The sequence below is a fragment of the Ranitomeya variabilis genome, chromosome 5, assembly GCF_051348905.1.
Source record: "Ranitomeya variabilis isolate aRanVar5 chromosome 5, aRanVar5.hap1, whole genome shotgun sequence".
NCBI classification, from domain to species: domain Eukaryota; kingdom Metazoa; phylum Chordata; class Amphibia; order Anura; family Dendrobatidae; genus Ranitomeya; species Ranitomeya variabilis.
The window spans coordinates 659,626,935-659,650,692 of record NC_135236.1 but is presented as its reverse complement, the minus strand read 5'-3'; the positions used below and the strand labels follow the sequence as shown (position 1 = coordinate 659,650,692).

The 23,758-nt window shown below is 42.9% G+C and overlaps 1 protein-coding gene across 1 annotated transcript in view; it reads left to right on the top strand.

The window, feature by feature from the left end:
- The window catches only part of LOC143774011 (solute carrier family 45 member 3-like), a 42,518-nt gene extending 19,302 nt beyond the window's left edge, over window positions 1–23,216 (top strand). Inside the window, exons 2-5 of the mRNA XM_077261302.1 lie at window positions 16,343–16,636; window positions 18,157–18,978; window positions 20,331–20,596; window positions 22,380–23,216. Of these exons, the coding sequence (XP_077117417.1) occupies window positions 16,489–16,636; window positions 18,157–18,978; window positions 20,331–20,596; window positions 22,380–22,835 (1,692 nt within the window). The 5' untranslated portion in view covers window positions 16,343–16,488 and the 3' untranslated portion in view covers window positions 22,836–23,216. The remainder of the gene's footprint in view (window positions 1–16,342; window positions 16,637–18,156; window positions 18,979–20,330; window positions 20,597–22,379) is intronic.
- Window positions 23,217–23,758: the final 542 nt, after the last annotated feature.

The window sequence follows — 23,758 nt, the reverse complement described above, 5'->3', positions numbered from 1 at the left end:
ACAGTTCTGCAAAACTGGTTGGCGCCTAAAGTGCCCACACTGCGACTTTTCCTAGAGAAACTTGCTTTTCTGTTTAGAATGGATTGGATAGATGCTTCCCTCCAAAAGGAGAGGAGGACTCAGACATTCTTTGACACATGGGAACCATTTATAGCGATCCTTCCGACTCACACTAAGCAAGGAATTAGAGATTGTTTTAAGATGACTACTTGGTTCTTGGAACAAACAATAGCAGGTCGTCCGCCTCTGTGAGGATGACTCGCGGATTGGGTCATATAAACCCGAGGATGTAGGAGTGGAAGCCGGGTGCTCTCCCCCCCTTCCCCCTTCCTTCATTTCCCCAGATGTTTTCCCTCCCCCCCCTCCATTTTCCTAAATATTTTCCTCATACTTCTCTGTCTTTCTGCCCATTCTGGCATAACGTCAAAATATGGCAACGATAGATAATAAAGACCAACAACAGACCTTTTAGATTAGCCATTCTACTTATTTGTTATGTCTATGTAAATTATTTTATTTTCTTACTCCGTATTGCTCGAAATGTGACGTAACATTGTCTGATTAATACAAGAATGTGCAGATTTTATATTTGTATTGTCAAAAAAGTTTAATAAAAACATTATTGAAAAAAAAAAAATATATTTGTGGGGGGCTGCCTATCCTTTGGGAATTTTCTCTGAGGCAAGATAGTTTTCCCTTTTCTATCTCTAGGGGTAATTAGTCCTCCGGCTGTGTCGAGATGTCTAGGGAGCGCTAGGTACATTCCACGGCTACTTCTAGTTGCGGTGTTAGGTTCAGGATCTGCGGTCAGTACAGGTACCACCTTCTCCAGAGTACGTCCCATGCTGCTCTTAGGCCACCAGATCATAACAGACCCTCAGGATTGGGCATTTTCCCTGGAATCTGGGAATCCGGCCTTGTTTAATGTAGATGCCTTTTTCCAGGCTCTAGGATTATTATATGATGAACCAAATTCTGTGGATCAAGCGGAGAAGACCTTGTTGGCCCTGTCTCAGGGTCAAGAAGCGGCAGAATTGTATTGTCAGAAATTTAGAAAATGGTCTGTGCTGACTAAATGGAATGAGGAAGCTTTGGCGGCAATTTTCAGAAAGGGTCTTTCTGAATCTGTCAAAGATGTTGTGGGGTTTCCCACGCCTGTTGGTCTGAGTGATTCTATGTCTCTGGCCATTCAGATCGATCGGCGCTTGCGGGAGCGCAGAACTGTGCGCGCTGTGGCGTTGTCCTCAGAGCAGATGCCTGAGCCTATGCAGTGTGATAGGATTCTGTCTGGAACGGAACAACAAGGATTCAGACGTCAGAATAGGTTGTGTTTTTATTGTGGCGATGCTTCTCATGTCGTCCAGTGAGGAAACTGTTTGTTCCTGATAGATGGACTAGTAGAGTGATTTCTGAGGTTCATTGTTCTGTGTTGGCTGGCCATCCTGGTATTTTTGGTATTAGAGATTTGGTTGGTAGGTCTTTTTGGTGGCCTTCTTTGTCACGTGATGTGCGTTATTTTGTGCAGTCCTGTGGGACTTGTGCGCGGGCCAAGCCTTGTTGTTCCCATGCTAGTGGGTTGCTTTTGCCTTTGCCGGTCCCTGAGAGGCCCTGGACGCATATTTCTATGGATTTTATTTCAGACCTTCCGGTTTCCCAGAGGATGTCGGTTATCTGGGTGGTTTGTGACCGGTTTTCTAAGATGGTTCATTTGGTGCCTTTGCCTAAATTGCCTTCCTCTTCTGATTTGGTTCCGTTGTTTTTTCAGCATGTGGTTCGTTTGCATGGTATTCCGGAGAATATTGTGTCTGACAGAGGTTCCCAGTTTGTTTCTAGGTTTTGGCGGGCCTTTTGTGCTAGGCTGGGCATTGATATGTCTTTTTCTTCCGCATTTCATCCTCAGACAAATGGCCAGACCGAGCGAACTAATCAGACTTTGGAAACTTATTTGAGATGCTTTGTGTCTGCAGATCAGGATGATTGGGTGGCTTTCTTGCCACTGGCCGAGTTTGCCCTTAATAATCGGGCTAGTTCGGCTACCTTGGTTTCGACCTTCTTTTGTAATTTTGGTTTTCATCCTCGTTTTTCTTCAGGGCAAGTTGAACCTTCTGATTGTCCCGGTGTGGATTCTGTGGTTGACGGGTTGCAGCAGATTTGGGCTCATGTGGTGGACAATTTGGTGTTGTCTCAGGAGGAGGCTCAGCGTTTTGCTAACCGTCGTCGGTGTGTTGGTTCCCGGCTTCAGGTTGGGGATTTGGTCTGGTTGTCTTCCCGTCATGTTCCTATGAAGGTTTCTTCCCCTTAGTTTAAGCCTCGGTTTATTGGTCCTTATAGGATTTCTGAGATTATCAATCCGGTGTCTTTTCGTTTGGCCCTTCCGGCCTCTTTTGCCATCCATAATGTTTTCCATTGATGTTTATTGCGGAAATATGTGGTGCCCGTTGTTCCCTCTGTTGATCCTCCTGCTCCTGTGTTGATTGATGGGGAGTTGGAGTATGTGGTTGAGAAGATTTTGGATTCTCGCTTTTCGAGGCGGAGGCTTCAGTACCTTGTCAAATGGAAGGGTTATGGCCAGGAGGATAATTCTTGGGTTATTGCCTCTGATGTTCATGCTGATGATTTGGTTCGTGCTTTTCATTTGGCTCGTCCGGATCGGCCTGGGGGCTCTGGTGAGGGTTCGGTGACCCCTCTTCAAGGGGGGGGGTACTGTTGTGAATTCTGCTCTTGGGCTCCCTCCGGTGGTTGTTGGTGGTAGTGCAGTTGTCTTGGGGTTGTAATCCGGGCAGGTGTTTCTGCTGATTGCAGCTGTATTAGGTATTTAGGTGTGCAGGCTCCATGAGTCAGTGCCAGTTGTCCATTGTACTTGGAAGGATTGCATCTCTCTCTGGCTCCTCATGCCATGCTGCCAATTCAGATAAGATAAGTCTCTGGTTTTTTGTCTCTGTGCACACATGCAGTGTGCTTTGCAATTCAGTGCAATTTATTGTGTTTTTGTCCAGCTTAGACTTTGTTTGGATTTTTCAGTCATGCTGGATTCTCAGGAGATGCAGATATACTTTCTATGTCTTTTGTTAGATGTGGAATATTTGTATTATCTGCTGTGGATATTTTTGAGATTTTAATACTGACTGCTTAGAATTCTGTCCTATCCTTTTCTATTTAGCTAGAAGTGCCTCTTTTGCTAAATCCTGTTTTTCTGCCTGCGTGTGTCTTTCCTCTTATACTCACAGTCAATATTTGTGGGGGTTGCCTATCCTTTGGGGTTCTGCTCTGAGGCAAGATAGATTTCCCATTTCCATCTATAGGGGTATTTAGTTCTCCGGCTGTGTCGAGGTGTCTAGGACGTGTTAGGTACATCCCACGGCTACTTCTAGTTGCGGTGTTAGTTTAGGGTTTGCGGTCAGTACAGGTACCACCTACTCCTGAGAAAGTCTCTCATGCGGCTCCGCGGTCACCAGATCATAACATGTTCCTTTTTCACAGCCTGATTTCTCTGCCCTCCTTAAGACTGTTGTTGCTTTCCCCTCTTGAGATCTGTGTACATCCCCTCTTCTCCTTCTGCTGTCTCTAACACCGAGAGAAGGGAAAGGAAAGCAGAGAGGGCAATCAGGAGCAGGAGCTGTGTTGGATTTGTGACATTTGCAGATCGGTCAGCTTGATAACGCCCCTTTGGTAAAGAACATGTAAATCAAAACTAAATAAAAAGACCCAGATCTCTGGAACCGTATGAAAGATTAAAAAAAAGAGGAATACCTAGAGAAACAGGAGGAATAAAATAAGAGCGAAACGGTACACTTTCCAACTGGTGACAGGTCCTCTTTAGGCTACGAAGGACAACTTTAAAAAAGGACAAATGCAGAAAGTTAAAAAGATTGTCTCAGTATGTAGTATCTGCAGGATAGGTCAGCAGGGGTCCGACACTCAGTGCCCCCACTAATATTTTGCTCCGCCGGCCGGATGCAAACACTCTGAATGGAGTTGCTACATTCAAAGTGCAGCAACCATTGCCGGATCCTGCAGCACCTTTTCTTTTCTTTACATGGAAGGTGCACTGTAGGCTCCGGCAGCGACTGCTACACTTTGATCAGATCAATACCATATACTCGGACAACCCCTTTAAGTTTGGAGTTTAGGGACCTAAAGCATCTAAGTTCCCTTTAAATAGTTAAGAAGCCCGAGTAAATAGTTTGCTTTGCTTGTTATTACATTGAGTTTTTAGAAGGCAAAACTCATTTCGAGCCGTGATCAAGATGTAAAAATGTTACTGTTACTTTAAGAATGCGAAATATTAGTCCTCAGACCTCGGCGGATCACGTTACCGCTCATGCTGTCAATGTCCGCCTTTGTTTTACCGCACAATATGTCCCTTTCCACGGAGACGGATAGACCAACAATGGACAATACAGAGCCTTTGTCTACTATGACAATTCAGTTTCCCAGTTGAGTCCTTAAAGGGGTTCTCCAATTTCCAGAACGAATGTCACGTGCCGGTCCCTTTGATACCTTAGACGACAATATTGGCAGAATCTGAGTTAAGACAAAACTTGTCATTTAGTAAATAGTAGGACCCCTTTGGGCTATTTCGGTAAGGTCACTTTACATTCACTTTTCACAATCCCCCTTTGTTAAATGGGTTCCTTAAAAAGTAGCTGATTACAGGTTGTCCCACTGTAATTTGCGGAACAAGCTGCTAGCAAGCGTGAAATTACCCTACAGCACTCCAGCAGGAGAAATGGGGTATTACATGGCCCCTGTAAAAAATCAGGGACAGATTGATTAATGTAAAGGACATTTTGGGTGTTACGGGAAGGGACACTCTTCATAGTCACCTTTTTCTCTGGTTTTATAAATGTGACCCGTCGCGAGTTGTATCCCCCAAAAATATTTATCAGATATAAGGTACCTGAGTGCAAACTATTACTCTCTGTTCTATAGAATGGAAAAGCCTTCAATGTTGAGCATCAGGTCTGTTCTATTTAGCTTAGGCCAGTAAATCGAATATAGGAATAGACATTTAAAGGGGCATGTCTGTTGTATGACTAATAATGAAAGCCTTAAAGGGGCCATAAAGGGGTTCTGAAATGAGAATAAAAAGTCTGCTTTCTACTATAAAATCTCTTGCTGCAATCTCTGGCTGCAATACCAGACACAGCCATTGGACAAGAGTAGCGCTATTTCAAGCAGACAAAAAAGTAGAAATGACATAATAATAATAATAATAATAATAATAAAAAAGGAAATTCAATAAAAATGACTAAAAAAACTATATCTCTTCTTTTATTCTGTGTGATCAGAGGACTATTTGGCAATAATCCACTGGATTATTGCACAATTCTTTTCACCGTCCTTTGACCATGAGCTTTTTTTTTGGCCAGGCATTGTACGACTTTGTGGGAATCTGGGGAATGGTTGCGATGTGGTTTTTTATTTTTTTGGTAACTCTTGTAAAAGCACAGAATAGGACGTTATGTAATTGGACTGGGTGGCAACTGGTCACCCATGAAGCAAGCAAAGGAAAGCAACACTTGATGGCGCAAAATCTTGGATAGAGTCATAACTATAGGGGGTGAGGGTTCCCACAATAGAAAAGGGGTCACTTCAAGTCCAACTGTGCAGGGGGGGGGGGTGTACAAATATATAAAATACAAACTATCCTAAAATATAAATATAAGTGTCATAAAATTGTAACTTAAAATTTTTACTAATTTGCTCCAAATCGACACCACACCAAAGTCTAACACCTCAAGGCGGTTATTACTTTTAAAGGGCTGTTTCATTTGTCTTTATAGTTAAACATTAAGACTATTTTATAACAGAAAGTAGGTTTGGAAAAAAAAAAGAAAAAAGGGGGCGGAACAGACTACAAACAGAGTTTGCTTGTAGTCTGTAACCATGGAAACACATGGATTTGTATTGGAACTCTAGTGAGTTTTGTTTTTAAATTTTATAGATATTGGAGCATTAGATTCAGAGGTGAGGCCAAACCTGAAACTTAAGTTCTGGGGTGGGAGGAAGAAGGTCATTGTGCCCATGAGGGGGAGCACAAAAAGATCATTTTGCTCAACCAGTATTATAACTGCCACATGGTAATTTGGGCTTCCCCCTTACAGATTTTTAATTATGACCCAGCAATTACGCCCTTGAAAGAGCTGTATATTTCTGTTTTCGTACATTTGTAATCGAGGCAGAGCTTTTAAGATTAATACTTAGCGAATATTTGTGAAGTAGACATGAGCGAATTTTTTTTTTCTCCCAAAAATTTGATTAGCAGTAAATGGTTTTCCTCAAATTGTAAGTGCTACTAAGGCTTCAATTGCCCTGAAAACATGTGTAACACTCTGAGGCCTCCTAGGACTGTATCCAGTGCCTTGAAAGCTCTTTAATACAAAGACAGCCTTAGTAATGGCAAAGTGACCTCCACGTACAGTGCTGTCACACACTATCTGTAATGTTTGTTCAGTGCTGTAAAGCTTTCTCTTCCTATCTCTATGACTAAACTATGAGCTGCGACGTCCTCTCACTATCCAGATTCACTACATAACAGCTGCTGCCTTCCCTGCCTCTGCTTTTATACTGTCTGATAGTTCCTCCTTTATTGGTTGTGCTCTGTACCACATGATAGCTGCAAGTAATTACGGAGAATGCTACGGCTGAGGTTGTGTGAGCTTTCTCTGGCTTGTGCAATCTTCTGCTTTGTGAGAAATTGTGGCAGGTAATTTTTTGGAGCTTGCCAGGGCAAGCGAGTTTCCTAAAATTCGACACATTAAATTCGCTCATCTGTGATGTGAGGTCTGAGCTGCACACTGTCACTCAGATTGTGTACAGCTTGCAGTTTCCTAAGATGAGTCCACTGTAAGACCTGTGCCTTTAAATAGTCCTGTCTAAAGCTGTGACCTTTACCTCACTCATTGCGGTGACTTGTCATGCGCTCGGGCCGTGAATCCTGCAGAATGTAGATTATGGTACATCACTTGATCACTCACTCACTGTTACCAAACACGACGTGTGAACAATGCCTGAAATGCAGAAACGGCTCCGGCATGCTCCGGGAATGTCTATAGTTGAGGGTAATAGATTATCATTGGAGGACCCCAACAGTAATTTTCAAGGTGACAAGCAGTGGTGGTATGATTTGGGGGAAAAAAAGGTTCTTTATTTCCAAAAGAACCCCTATCCCAAATTTATAATGGGGGAGAATTGTGGTTCCTCTTTATAATTTTGTAAAGGGTTAAACTAAAAGGCTCCCACTATTCCTTTTCCCAAAATCGGACACCGATATCCGACTGAGAAGAACTTTTGGGAGGATCATCATGAGAAAAGCTTGTAGCCAATCAGCTTCACAAGCAGTTTTCTCAGCACTGCTTATTGGCTGAGAGCAACTGATAGGGGCCGGCTTTCCTCACAGTGCTCCTCCCAAAGGTTCCTTTTCAGCTTGATGCTAGACTCACACAGGGATTGCCTCTGTTTTGGCGGGAGGTTTTTAACACCTGGTGGTATCCTGTTGTTATAGTGGTATTTTCAAATGACATACAGTACAGACCAAAAGTTTGGACACACCTTCTCATTAAAAGATTTTTCTGTATTTTCATGACTATGAAAATTGTACATTTACACTGAAGGCATCAAAACTATGAACTAACACATGTGGAATTATATACTTAACAACAAAGTGTGAAACAACTTATATTCTAGGTTCTTCAAAGTAGCCACCTTTTGCTTTGATGACTGCTTTGCACACTCTTGGCATTCTCTTGATGAGCTTCAAGAGGTAGTCACCGGGAATGGTTTTTCATTTCACAGGTGTGCCCTGTCAGGTTTAATAAGTGGGATTTCTTGCCTTATAAATGGTGTTGGGACCATCAGTTGCGTTGTGCAGGTCTGGTGGATACACAGCTGATAGTCCTACTGAATAGACTGTTAGAATTTGTATTATGGCAAGAAAAAAGCAGCTAAGTAAAGAAAAACGAGTGGCCATCATTACTTTAAGAAATGAAGGTGAGTCAGTCCGAAAAATTGGGAAAACTTGAAAGTGTCCCCAAGTGCAGTGGCAAAAACCATCAATCACTACAAAGAAACTGGCTCACATGAGGACCGCCCCAGGAAAGGAAGACCAAGAGTCACCTCTGCTTCTGAGGATGTTTATCCAAGTCACCAGCCTCAGAAATCTCAGGTTAACAGCAGCTCAGATTAGAGACCAGGTTAATGCCACACAGAGTTCTAGCAGCAGACACATCTCTACAACAACTGTTAAGAGGAGACTTTGTGCAGCAGGCCTTCATGGTAAAATACCTGCTAGGAAACCACTGCTAAGGACAGGCAACAAGCAGAAGAGACTTGTTTGGGCTAAAGAACACAAGGAATGGACATGAGACCAGTGGAAATCTGTGCTTTGGTCTGATGAGTCCAAATTTGAGATCTTTGGTTCCAACCACCGTGTCTTTGTGCGACGCAGAAAAGGTGAACGGATGGACTCTACATGCCTGGTTCCCACCGTGAAGCATGGAGGAGGAGGTGTGATGCTGTGGGGGGGGCTTTGCTGGTGACATTGTTGGGGATTTATTCAAAATTGAAGGCATACTGAACCAGCATGGCTACCACAGCATCTTGCAGCGGCATGCTATTCCATCCGGTTTGCGTTTAGTTGGACCATCATTTATTTTTCAACAGGACAATGACCCAAAACACACCTCCAGGCTGTGTAAGGGCTATTTGACCAAGAAGGAGAGTGATGGGGTGCTACGCCAGATGACCTGGCCTCCACAGTCACCAGACCTGAACCCAATAGAGATGGTTGGGGTGAGCTGGACCGCAGAGTGAAGGCAAAAGGGCCAACAAGTGCTAAGCATCTCTGGGAACTCCTTCAAGATTGTTGGAAGACCATTCCGGGTGACTACCTCTTGAAGCTCATCAAGAGAATGCCAAGAGTGTGCAAAGCAGTCATCAAAGCAAAAGGTGGCTACTTTGAAGAACCTAGAATATAAGACATATTTTCAGTTGTTTCACACTTTTTTGTTAAGTATATAATTCCACATGTGTTAATTCATAGTTTTGATGCCTTCAGTGTGAATGTACAATTTTCATAGTCATGAAAATACAGAAAAATCTTTAAATGAGAAGGTGTGTCCAAACTTTTGGTCTGTACTGTATACAGAATGGAATTGCAATCTATGACACCTTAAAATAGTTGGTAATTTGTATCTAAAATGACCAGAAATTTGTCATTTGGCACTCGTATTATTGTAAATTTACATAGGACTGCGGGTATTTTATCTTAGCACGGCGTGTTACTGTACTTGTCAGGCCATGTATTAGCCGATGATGGACATTTAGTTGCAGGTGGTTCCTGAATCCCTCAGTCCTGGTAATTGTAGGAGGGGACGGGTTGGATGGGGTGAGGGGACGTAAGTTTAGTTTCAGCCTCAGTGTCAACACAGCTGTATGAAGTAAAACCAATGAAGATGGGATGAGCTCAGGCGCTGTAGTCATAATAACTCAGGGATTCCTGCCTCGTCATGTCCTCGCTCTGACAAACGCTGGAAATATGGAGGAATAGCACTGCTTCTACAGCTGGTGTTCACCCATTGTTTTCTGTGCTTTGTTTGCCAGTGGGTCGATGTATTTTTTTTACGCCACTTTACATTATATATATATTATGCTGTTTATTTTTTCTTAAAGGGGCACAATCATTTTGAAGACTTTTGTATTTTTATTACTCACTGCTTAGCGTACATCATACAATAATAGGGCAATTGCCCAAGTTGTCTTCCATTATGATAGATAATACTTATCAACATTCCTGTTGACAGAAGAGAATTGTGTAAGTTCCGCCCCCGAGGTTCCTGTCTGTCACCAACTTTTGGATAAAGTTTACACAAAACGATCCCCTTTTTAAGCTTCAGACAGCTCTGAATTTTGCAGGTTTGTTTCTGAAAAAATAGGAACAGTTCGCAACTATGCAAAAAATTGAATTTTCTGTCCCGGCCAACATCCATGACATGTGCCCTAAGGGTGAAGAATGTGTACCTACCGCCAGGTCCTTCTGCCCTAGGTTCTTGATCAAGTGCTGTAGGGACTCATTTTAATATTTGGTATGATGCCCCCATAAATTGCCAAAATCCTAAAAAAAAAAAATCAAGATGGAAGGGCCAATGGACCTTCGAGTGTATTGTTGGATACAGTTATAGTATTTCTGTCCATCCTGTTGGGGAAGGGAATTAAGTAATGGAAATAAGGATCTATGTATTTCCAAGACGTTTCCAATCCTGTCTCCTAGCCGGTGATGAAAGTACATGGCCGGCTCGGGAAATACAATGAGACATTTTCTGTTTCCCTTCAGCAGCCGGTGAGAAGTGGATGTGATGGAAAAATACTATGATTCAGGTAGTCCGAGCACAGGAAAAAAAAAAAACCAAGAGCTTTGGAAAATTATTAACTTTTAGAGCACCATTGATTCCATGGTGCTGTACTGTACTTGTGAGTATGGGGTCAGTGTAGAAATGACTGACAGTAAATGGATCACACTGGGCACCATGCAAATATAGCTTCTTTATGGTTATGGTGATCTAGGAGTGCAGGCAGATCCATGAGATGTGCCGAATTATCAGATGTTAGAGTAAAGGAATTTTTGAATTTTACAATATAAGAATATATTGAATATAAATTCCATCCTCATTTTAAAATATTTTAATATTATATAAGATGAGAGACACCAGACCTAACAATGCAGATGAGCTGAAGGCTGCTATCAAAGCGACCTGGGCTTCCATAACCCCTCAGCAGTACCACAGGCTGATCGCCTCCATGCCACGCCGCATTGATGCAGTTATTTATGCAAAAGTAGTCCCGACCAAGTATTGAGTGCATTTACTGAACATACATTTTAGTAGGCCAACATTTCGGATTTTAAAATCATTTTTCAAGCTGGTGTTACAAAGTATTCTAATTTACGGAGATAATGACTTTTGGGTCTTCATTGGCTGTAAGCCATAATCATCAACATTAACAGAAATAAACACTTGAAATAGATCACTCTGTTTGTAATGACCCTATATAATGTATGAGTTTTACTTTTTGTATTGAAGAACTGAAATAAATTAAGTTTTTGATGATCTAATTTTGTGAGAAGCACCTGTAGGTGTTCCTATACCTCCCAACTTTGAAGAATAAGAGGAACCAATTTTTAGCAATTTTTATTTTACACTAAACCAGTACCCTAACCTCACCCAGTCCTTTTATAAGTGTCCACACAGAACCGCTTTTCCTAGTGAAGCTGATTAGAGTTCCCACACAGTATGGTACCCGTTTAATGGCTCCCAGAGTGCTCCCCACACACAGTATGATGTCCCGACAGCACATTCCCCTTCATACGGTATGATACCCTCACAGTACCTTCACATGCAGTATGATGTCCTCATAGTCCCTCCACACACAGTATGATGCCCTCATAGTCCCTCCACACACAGTATGATGCTCTTACAGTACCCATCCACCCATAGTATGATGCCCTCACAGCCCCTTCCAGCTACATTATAATGCCTTCACAGCCTCTCCACTCACAGTACTAAACAGCCCCTCCACACACAGCATGATGCCCCCACAGCCACTCCGTGCACAGTATTATGCCCTCCCAGTCACTCCATGCACAGTATGATGCCCCCACAGCCACCACACACACAGTATGACACTTTCACAGCCTCTCCACACAATATGCCCCCACTGCCACTCCACGCACAGTATGATGCCCTCACAGCCTCTCCACACAGTATGATGCCCTCACAGCCTCTCCACACACAGTATGATGCCCTCACAGCCACTCCACGCACAGTATGATGCCCCCACAGCCGCTCCACGCACAGTATGATGCCCTCACAGCCACTCCACGCACAGTATGATGCTCTCACAGCCACTCCACGCACAGTATGATGCCTTCACATCCTCTCCACACAGAGTATGATGCCCTCATAGCCACTCCACGCACAGTATGTTGCCCCCACAGCCACTCCCCACACAGTATGATGCCCTCACAGCCACTCCACACAGTATGATGCCCTCACAGCCACTCCACGCACAGTATGATGCCCTCACAGCCACTCCACACAGTATGATGCCCTCACAGCCACTCCACACACAGTATGATGCCCTCACAGCCACTCCACAAACAGTACGATGCCCTCACAGCCACTCCACACAATATGTGCCCCCACAGCCACTCCACACACAGTACAATGCCCTCACAGCCACTCCTCACACAGTATGATGCTCTCACAGCCATTTCACACACAGTATGTTGCTGTCACAGCCTCTCCACGCACAGTACGATGCCCTCACAGCCACTCCACACACAGTACGATGCCCTCACAGCCACTCCACACACAGTATGATGCCCTCACAGCCACTCCGTGCCCAGTATTATGCCCTCCCAGTCACTCCATGCACAGTATGATGCCCTCACAGCCACTCCACACAGTATTATGCCCTCACAGCCACTCCACGGACAGTATGATTCCCTCACAGCCTCTCCACACACAGAATGATGCCCTCACATCCCATCCATACAAAGTTTGATGCCCCCAAAACACCTACATTGAGAGAAGAACATTGAGAGAACTGGATGAAAACCTAGTGGGCACATGACTGCCAGTTTACAAATTGCCAATTGGAGTAATCCTGCCAGTGGGCAAGATGCACAGGAATGACTGTAGAAATGTAGTGAAACACACGGAAAACTGCTTTAATCAGATTTTGTTAAAAACAGTAACTGAAGGTGGTGGCCCCTTTTTAAAGATTGCATGTACGTTTTTTTCCATATCATAGAGATGTCTCCACCTTTCCACGCTTGCAATTTGATTCTGTGTCTAAAGTCTTTGACCTAACGACTTTTAAATACTATAGTCAATTGCTCCACATGAGTAGAGACGCATCGGCTGGAGGGAATCAAGAAATACAGTAATGTCCTGTAACAATCATTGACATCAGAACTTTGGCTTCTATCCATGGCCAACTTGAAGCACTTACTCACAAACCAAGCACATAGAAACAACATTAACACGGCGGACAAGGACCTTTTCTGGCTTCAGAAGTCATGGTGCTACTACAACCAGACAGAAGACATAAGGGATACGTTATGTCTTAAAAGGAATGTCCACCCTTGAACACTAATTTGTTTGAGACACGCAAAAGAAAAAACAGCTCCAAGGTCAGGAGAACGGCGGCATTTACACCAGATAAAGAACAGTCCCGGTTTTGATCAGACAATCCCTTGAATCCGATCACAAAAGGGGCTGTGTTTAGAAAACTAAGCCAAAATGTGACCACTCATGGGGCACTCCTGGTCATCATGGTGGTGGGACTTAAATTACCCGAATGTTGGTAAGTGTCGGAGCACAGAGGTCAGCCATCGCCATCAGTCTCATACTTTGGAGTGACACCATGCATGCTAATCCGCCAATTCATTCAAATGGTGGGCAAGGAATCTTGGTCTTGTGATCATTGGGGGTCCTAAAGATGGGAATCTAGTGATCAGCAATTTATCCTCTATCCGGTATGAATCAGTAATTTGTAAATGGGGTTCTGGCATTTGCACTTCATGGGGGGCTGTGGTTGACACCTATGGAAAGTTGCTGGTATCGGTACTAAAGTTTTGTACAAAGTGACCAGCCTGAGATGGCTGATAACAGGGAACAATAGATTGCATTCAACCAGATTGCAAATAGACTTTGCTATGAATTCAGCTAAAAAAAAATAAAGACTTTTTAGTTCTCTTCATTCCGCGGTGTATCGCTAGACCTTGTACATTCCTGGAGTATTTCCATGCACATGTGTAAGACAAGTCGGGTACAGAGTGTAACGTCTTTCCTGCAGACTGAGTGATGATTTTTCACCATTCGCCTCCTGGGAGTCATTTTACAGGATCAAGATGAGTCTAAAAAAGAGGCATTGTAGAGTTCTGGATCAGAGGGGCTGGTCCTGTACGACCGAGGAAAAGGCGTTAGTGGGGGAGGCAGGAAAAACAAATTTATGTACAACTGATGGTTACTATCTAAGGGCATTTATGGGATTCGGTGGTTTAATAACTCATTCTCGCTGCCTCTGCCATTGTTGTAGGTGGGTGGTGAATGCAGGTTTGTAGTATCTCAGACATTGAATATGTGTATGCCTCGCATATGTCCCGACATGAGGAGGATGGAAATGGCCATGATACCCAAGAAATGTTATATATTTCGTCACAATATCAGTAAAGGTAGATGCCTACAGAAGATTATCAGAATTGATGGGAGTAATTTTTTTTATACTACGGTATTGCTGCATCTATGGTTATATTCCCTCAACTATAATATGGTCAGGTTCCCTCAACTAGAAGGTCAATGGACAACTGTAAATCCATACTATAAATGGATCTACAGCTGTCCAGGGATCTTCTAGTTTAATCACCTAGCTGTACCTCTAGCTGTTGAGCACAAACTTTAAAGAACTTACCAGAATGTAAAGATGGCCATAAACATGAGTTAATAGTGGAAAAAAAGCAAATCAAACTAGTTTTCCAGACACCCTTCCATTATAAAGGTTGTCCGATTAGGAGAACCCACTTCCTTTGTCCTGTAGGGCAATATGGAGGTTCCCCTGCTCCAAATTTCTCATCTCCTAGCCTGAGGAAAGAGAAGTTCTGCTTACTTGGCTTGTAGCTCTAGTCCTTGCTCTTATGTTTTCTTGATTTTGCTCATTTTCTAACCTCAGCTTGAATTTTGACCATCCGCTTTTCTTCTGATTTTGTCCCTGACGTGACCTCTTGGTATTGACCCTGCACGGTGACCCTTCTTGCCTTCAACTTACTCCACCGGTCAGCAGCTGACTCTGTGGCATCAGCCCTGGGGCCCCTGTGGGAGTCCAGATCACTATACAAGGGTTTAAATGATGAAGGCCAGAGCAACCACATGAATTTGGTAAACGGAGTGGATTGGGCTAAGCCTGTCTGTTGAAGTTCTATTAGCAGCTGCCAGGCTTCCACGAACAGTGCAACAATGACACAACCCCTGTAACTCATCCAGTACTTAGTTTTGAGCAAATACTCAAAAGAGTATCTTGGCTACTTCATTCGGCAGACCATGAAGGTCCTAGAAGTGGGACCCATATTAGTTGTACAGGATAGATCTTCCAAGAAAAGTCCTGGCAAGTCTCTTTAAAGGAGGTTTCCATGTAGACAATTTATGTAAAGAAACTCCTTACAATGCTATAAAATTGTAAAAGAAATAATAATCACGTTTATCAATCTATTTCACTTCATTTCACCAGTCTCCTACTGGACTATGTTCTCCCGCTTTGCGTTTTTATGGAAATGTGACCTCTGCAGTCGACACTATCAGAAACTCTGTAGAATACTGTAAAATGTAATAAAGAGTAATTGACACATTAAGAATCCCTCTTAGGGTACCGTCACACAGTGCCATTTTCATCGCTACGACGGCACGATTCGTGACGTTCTAGCGATATCGTTACGATATCGTTGTGTCTGACACGCTACTGCGATCCGGATCCCCGCTGAGAATCGTACGTCGTAGCAGATCGTTTGAAACTTTCTTTCGTCGTCTAGTGTCCCACTGTGGCGGCATGATTGCATCGTGTGACACAGGTTGTATACGATGTGCGCACAGTAACCAACGGCTTCTACATCGCAAATACGTCATGAAATTATCGCTCCAGCGCCGTGTATTGCAACGTGTGACCGCAGTATACGACGCTGGAGCGATACTTATACGACGCTGCAACGTCACGAACCGTGCCGTCGTAGCGATGAAAATGGCACTGTGTGACGGTACCCTTACTCCACTTCCCCAATATCCCACCGAACTATGTTATTCCTATTCAGGTGTCTTCATGGTCTTGTGACCTCTGTAACTGTCACTGACTGCAGCGGTAATATGCCACCACCACTGTAGTCACTAGTGCTTTGGATGATGGGCTGTAGCAGTTACATGTCCGGATAAATATAAAGAAAAAAAAACAGAGACCAACAGAAGAGTGAGGAAAGATCAGTAAGGTGAGTATTACTACTTATATTATTTTACAGCATTTTTTTTAATATATGTGTCTGGTCAACCCCTTGAACTAATTAATGTAGCTCAAACCTAAATTGCAGCAGTTAGCGTATGGTAGGCCATATGCTAATTGCCAAAAGTGTGGTACCAACAGGTCAAGTTATGTAGATACATGACTAAGGGAGAGCAGAAAACTGGATCGTTGTCCCAGGTGGGACGTCTCTAAGTTTCGTTTGATATTTATTCTTGATCTTTTTGTTTCACCATACTGTATATCGTGATCACCATCTTATTTACACTTCTTTCTTTTGTAGCAAGTGTCCTTGAGGATGGGGACCCAAGAAGATCAAAGGGAGGCATCATCTTCAAAGACCGCTCTTCAGAGTTCTACGTCTCATACGAGGTCATTTGAGATTGTAAACATTCGGCTGTAGACACTGGAGAGAGAAGGTCTTCAGACATGACGCCCTGCAGGTTGCAGTGGCACCTCGTCCTGCTAAACTTCATGACATGTGGCCTTGAAATTTGTGTGGCAGCTGGAATCACGTACGTCCCACCATTACTGTTGGAGGCAGGAGTGGAAGAGCAGTACATGACCATGGTTTTAGGTAAGTTACTTAGTCAACCACAATATTCTATTCTGTATTGTATGTTTTTGTATCGATTCTTGGAAAACTCAGTGAGGAGCCATATGGCTTCCGGTAAATCCCCCAACAATAATGTAAGTCATGTTCCTTTGAGTAGTAATAACCTCTGTCCCAATCTTTTCCTGGATTCTCTGACTTCAGGTTTTAATTTATTATGATTGTCACTTGTATATCAGTAGGCTCTTTGTCTCAGACTTGTGGTTTGTGGTATTGGATGTCTGTTAAGGCAATTTAACAGGAGCCCAAAAGGGCATAAGAAGTGTCTTTGAGGAGACCACGGCTTTGGACGTCATGAAAGTAACTGAAGTATTTCAGTTTAAGCATTTTAAAAGTGTGCGTTTTAGTTTACTTTTTAAATTTTTTTTATTTAGAGGTGGAGGTAAAATTTGGACAATTATCTGTTCGATTAGACCAACCATTAAATTGGAAAATGTTATCCTACCGCAATCTGGATGATATCAACCTACCAAGTGTCACTGAGTGTTCTGTTATGGGAAATCAAAATTGACTTCTTCTGTATAAACGTCTTGATTCCAAAGGCTCAAGCCATAAAGTGGTCGTACACATTAGATTAACGTAAACCAAATGTGACAATTATTGCAGGTCTGGCCAACCCATCTAAAAGTGTAGATGTTCAGCCCACATTGATTCAGTGTATGTTGAGGGGCAGCTGCTTATTCTCCTTTCCTCATTGGAAACCTGGAGTACTCATGTGTATGGGATGATGAGACAACAGCTTTGAAGGTCTATGGCTGCCTATAGAAATAATTGGACTAAGAAAGGCTCCAGGTTGAGACATATGATGTCACTGCACCAGACCGAGTGCGAGTGACATCACTTAGTGTAAAGTGCTGAGCCAATCAAGTAGCTAAACTAAAGCAATTTAGAAGAGGGTTCACTTTTGGAAACCAATATCTGTGTGGTGTGAATGAAGGGGTAAAGGTCACCTGGTCAAGAATTGAGGCCCCCCCATATACAATAGACTAACATCGGACGAATCTGCAGATATCGACCGCCTCGTCTCTGATATCAGTGGGCTAACGTGTAGAGTAACAGATGGTGTCGGTGGAGATAAGGATCCGACATGTCCAATTTCGGGCTGCCGATCCTTTTGTTCTTGGAGAGATAGGCCGCTGTGACTCTCTCATAGAGAACACAGGAGTGCTCGGTGTAATGAGCACTCCTGTGTATGGAGGAGTTGGAACTCGGGAGTGATAGGTGCCTGCCACACAATTGGACTATGTATTCTGTATGGGACCACTAATGATAGTAATGTAATATACAGTGAAACTTTTTCTGAAGACCATCACTTTGAAAAAAAAACCATCCCAAACTGAGTGTAGATTTCTAAATGCTTTGTATTTTTAGTACATTGACCCCCTTTTTTTAAGAGGACCACACGTTTAGAATAATTCATCATTAGGCAGGAATTTGTTTTGTCTTTTTATCCGTAATTATTGTTTCAACATTTTCTTATTCAGGTATTGGACCTGTCCTTGGACTAATCCTTGTACCGTTGATCGGATCAGCTAGTGACAATTGCCAAAGTAACTATGGTGGGAGACGCCCATTCATCTGGCTGCTATCCCTTGGTGTCCTCCTGTCACTCTTCATCATTCCTCATGCAGACTCTTTGGCTTCCTACTTTTCCTACGGTGGGAATCGTTTCCATATTTTTTTCCTGATTTTCGGTGTGGGATTACTAGACTGTTGTGTACAAGTCTGCTTTACCCCACTGGAAGCTCTTCTCTCCGACCTCTACCATGACGATGAAGATTGTGGACAAGCCTTCGCCATGTTCTCATTAATGATCAGCGTTGGTGGTTGCATTGGCTATTTACTGACCTCGGTTAACTGGAATTATACTTACATGTCACTTTACCTTGGTGGACAAGATGAGTGCTTGTTTCTATTACTGACTGTAATATTTGTAATAAGCGTCGTTGTAACAATGAAGACAGCAGAAGAACATGGGCATGGCCAACAAGCCTTGGACCGTAAACCTTCTGTGACCTCTCTGTTCTTGACCAGAGGATGTTGTATACCAAAATGGAAGCTACGTTCTTGGAAATGCAACCCAATTTTTTGCTTGTTGAGCCTTTGCTGGTCCCTTACCCCCAGGATTTATCACAGTTACTGTCGCATCCCGGCGGTTATGAAACAGCTGTGTGCAGCTCAGTTATGTAGCTGGATGGCTGTTATGTCTTTCATGTTATTCTATACAGATTTTGTTGGTGAAGGTCTATATAAGGGTATTCCAAGTGCTGCTCCCGGGACCGAGTCGAGAATTCGATACGATGAAGGTACGGCCAATGTTTATGGTGTTTATATGGCTCTTCATTACAACTCTATACCCCTCAATGTCTTAATACTAACTATTTGGGACAATTAAAGCACATTTAATCATTAGATCTTGGAATAAAAATAAGTTCCACTATTGGATGTGTCAATGATAAATGATCCTGTGCTGAGATAATCTTATAAATGTGCCCCTGCTGTGTACTGTGTAATGGCTGTGTCTTACCATGAAGGTACGTGGTCCAAACATAGCACAGCTCCTGGGCAGGGGAGGACCCAAAAGAGTATACAGACAGGACAACATCAGATCGCAGCTGCTGCTTTCTGTGAGGTAAAACATTTCCCTACCTGTTTTTAAACAATGTTTTACCTCACAGAAAGAATCACCTGTGATCACATGTTTTCCTGTCTGTAAACTCTCTTTTGCATCCTCCTCTGCCCAGGAGCTGTGGTATGTTCAGACCATGTTCCTTCATGGTCAGACATATTCATTTTACAGGAGTACATTTATGTGATTATCTCAGCACAGGAACATTTTTTATTAACACTTCCAATTGTGGAAATGATTTTTATTCCAAGATCTGTTGAATGAAATGAACTATGTTTGTGGAGGAAACTCCTTTAAGTCCCACCCCCTTGTATGCAAATCTTCATAAGCCCTACCTCTTTGGGGGGAAGTTTATGAGACCGCCCCACCAAAAAAGGGACTGTTGGAAGGCAATCAGGTTTATTATAATCTATTCTCTCTGTGACAGATTGCACAGATGTAGCTTCTTGACCTGATGCTCACTTGCCATTTAGTATTGCTGTCTTTTTTTGGGGGGGCATTGTGCACAGCAGTGGGTTCTTCTCTTCACCCTTTTTAGTTATACCACTGATGGACTATTTCCATCAGGCTGATTCTTTTTAAGTACGCTCTATAAACGGACAGCTGGGAACTATCCAGGGATATGTATAATTATGTCAAATGTTAAGCCGCTCTCTGTCCACTTAATTCTGGCACACATTGGATACCCTTATGGTCTATAATGATTAGTGGTATTTCCAGAAGCGATTTGTTCCCATAGATGATCTCCGACATGTTTTCAGTTATTATTTTCCTGCAAAATTTTTAACATTAAATTTAAATTTATAATTAAACTTTTTACATTAAATTTATAGCTAAAAGAATTTTACTTAAATTTGTAATTATTAGAATAAATAAACACTGCCAAGTGGCCAGGTCGGCACTCCGAGTCCGCTGGATAGCAACCCTATCTTGATTAGCATGACAGCTATTAAAAAAAAACCTCCCAAACAATAGACCTTCTTATGGAAATACATCGCATGTTCAAGCTGACCATTTACTATCTTGCAGGGATTCGCATGGGAAGTCTTGGCCTTTTCCTCCAGTGTGCAACGTCGACCTTCTTCTCCATGATTATCAACAAGCTCGCCAAGCAGTTTGGGTCTCGGAAAGTGTATCTGTCCAGCATGATCACCTTCACCTCTTCTGCCCTCGTTATATGCCTGTCGCAGAACATCCTCATAGTCACCATCATGTCTTCGTTAACCGGATTTGCCTATGCCACCCTACAGACGTTGCCATATACCTTAATATGTCTCTATCACAAGGAGAAAGAAGTAAGTCAAAATGTAGTAATAGTTAGTTTATTGGTGGAAAACCCAGCCTAGGACTAAATCTGTGTTGAGACCTTGAATGGTTCTTTAACCATAGCCAAGATTTTCTTTGGGGGGGGTGGGTTGCGATGAATCTAAATGAAAGATTAAGTAACTTTGCAAACAGCTCCTATGAAGACCAATGTGTATCCATGGTAACATGACTATAAACAATCGCCTGTGTAATCTGATCCCGCCATCCATCTTTCCCCTGCTTCTTACAACCTACCAAACCTACATTGGTAAGAAATAAAGGACATATTGAAGGATCAGACTACACAGTGTTTGCTTGTAGTCTGTTACCATGGAAACGCATGCAGTTTGAACGTTTTCCTTTGTCAATAATATGCTAAGTAAAACCACTAGACCATTTCTTAATTGTTATTGTGTTTTATCATCTTAAGCCCATATGTGTAATAGATAAAGGGCTATTCCCTTCTCAGGAATCCACCCCTGGGACCAGGAAACTACAAGTGTATGGAGAGCGAGGCTGCGCCCTCTAGTCGGCCATGTCACTAGACGGGTCGCGGCCTCGCTCAATGCAAGTGCATGGAGAATGAGGCCGCACCCACTGGCCAGGAGTATGTATAACTCATACATACCCTCCAGTCTCAAGTCTGAAACCGGCGAATCCCCACGACGCACAGCGCGTGTGGTAGGGGGATTCATACGTCTGCAGTCACAAAGAGTGACTGCAGACTTATTGATTTGGACTGGACAACCCCTTTAATTATCCCACCCAAAAACAGTGGTTATTACGGTTATTGCTGTGTGGATGTTATAACTAGTCACTTTTCAAAGCCACTGGCAATCTATCTTCTTGTTCTGACCAAGTCCTTTAGTCTTCAGGATTTGGAATATTTGGTTGCTCCTTGGCCTACGATCGCAGTAATTGCTTTACAGTTGCCTGGAAAGAAATTTGTATAAAGAGAAATATCTTTTTTGTGAATGATCCTTTCCCAACAGGAAAAATATATCTGAAAATTCATCTGTGGAAGAGTCAAACGGATGTATAACTCGGGTGAGGATTGCAATGCAGTCTCGGACCTGCCGGTGGCTCTTCCCTCCCGATCATGACAGCTGCATAGAAATACATGCTATCACGATCCGATCGGGAGAGTTGACAGCCAGTCCGAGCATTGCGTTGTGTTCCTTATCCGAATTACAAGGCGTCTCAATCTTCCCTAATTAGGGCAAAATTCTCCTGTTGTGTTGCCGTCTTTAGCTCAAGACCAATCCAAGCTGCAGTGTGGTCAACTGCAGTAGAGGTATGAGAGATGATGGAGTCGAAAAAGTGGAAAAATTGACCCAAAGGGCCTCAATCCAACTGAGGCCGTGGTACTACTCCACCACATGCATCTATTACCTTAGAAATGGGGGCAAATAAGTGCAGAGGAGATAGCAAGGCTTCATTCAGACGTGCGTTTTGAATACTCGGAAGGTTAAAACATTCTTTGGTCCCTATTTTTGGATAGCCTGGACATAAAAAAAAATCAACAGCTGATTTTCGGAAGAAATTTTATTTTTTTCAATTACCTGCTGCTATTGATTTATTTCTCAGGGAGCCATACTTTCCATTTTAGACATTTATAATCTGGGCACAAATGTTTCCGAATTTACGAATTTGAAATGTCAAACCAATATCTTGAGATCTACAACTTGAATCAAAAATTCAATTTTTTTTTCAATCCGCAAGACTTGAATATATTAATGTGACCATGAATAATAAGGATGTGTTTCTCCGTAGGTATTTATGCCAAGGCCATCTCTGCCAAACGTCCAGAAAGAGAAAATTCTCACCAAAGAAGCAGTGTACTTTTCACCCATTATACCGAGCAACCACCAAAATGGAACCTACAAGCACAAGGGACACAATAAAGAAGAAATTGTATGTATAACTGAAGAACTGGATACATACAGTCCATCTGAAGACTACTACCCCACAGACAACACTAGCCAGGTAGCCAACCGAGACGATAATTCTAGTAAAAACCTTTACGCAAAGAGAGGGATCGGCCTTGACTTTGCTACTCTTGACAGCACCTTTCTACTGTCTCAGGTCTTTCCGTCCCTCTTCATGGGCATGTTTGTACAAATGATGGAAAGTGTTACAGTCTACATCGCTTCTTCTGTTGTTTTTGGAGTATTTGCCATATATTTAGCGAACCGTGTTGTTTTTGACCAAAAAGACATGCGAACATGAATAATATAAAATCTCAACAGTGGGAAAGAAGACAATGAAAACGTTGTTTACAGTGTTTACGTTTACAGACATAGATGTTTCTCTGTGTTTTTTGTTTTACTGTTTATTGCTCGCTATCACTGGAACTGCTCTATTTTCTACTTTTTATCTATTCTTTTCTTATTTTGCACATCCCCTTTTATTTTTATCTTACCTCTTGTATTCCTGTTTTTCCTTTCTCCAATCCATTCTTCATTTTTCATTCTCACTTTTTCCTACCTTTCTTTTTTAATTTTTCTTACCCTTTCATTCAACCATCTTGATTGTCATTTTTCCCTTTCTCGCTTTCCCCTCTCTCACTCGTTTCCCCTCTCTCACTCGCTTTCCCCTCTCTCACTCGCTGTCCCCTCTCTCACTCGCTGTCCCCCTCTCATTCACTTTCCCCTCTCTCTCACTTGATTTCCCCTCTCTCTCACTTGCTTTCCCCTCTCTCCCTCGCTTTCTCCTCTCTCACTCGCTTTGCCCTCTCTCTTACTCGCTTTCCCCTCTCTCTCACTCGCTTTCCCCTCTTTCACTTGCTTTCCCCTCTCTTTCGTTTTCCACTCTCTCATTTTCCCCTCTCACTCTCTTTCCCCTCTCTCACTCGCATTCCCCCTCTCACTCACTTTCCCCTCTCACTTGATTTCCCCTCTCACTCGCTTTCCCCTCTCTCACTCGCTTTCTCCTCTCACTCGCTTCCCCTCTCTCACTCGCTTTCCCCTCTCTCACTCTCTTTCCCCTCTCTCTCTCACTTGTTTCCCCTCTCATTTGCTTTCCCCTCTCTCACTCGTTTTCTCCTCTCATCTCTTCTCCTCTCACTCACTTTCTCCTCTCTCACTCGCTTTCCCCTCTCTCACTTTTCCCGCTCACTCGCTTTCTCCTCTCTCACTCGCTTTCTCCTCTCT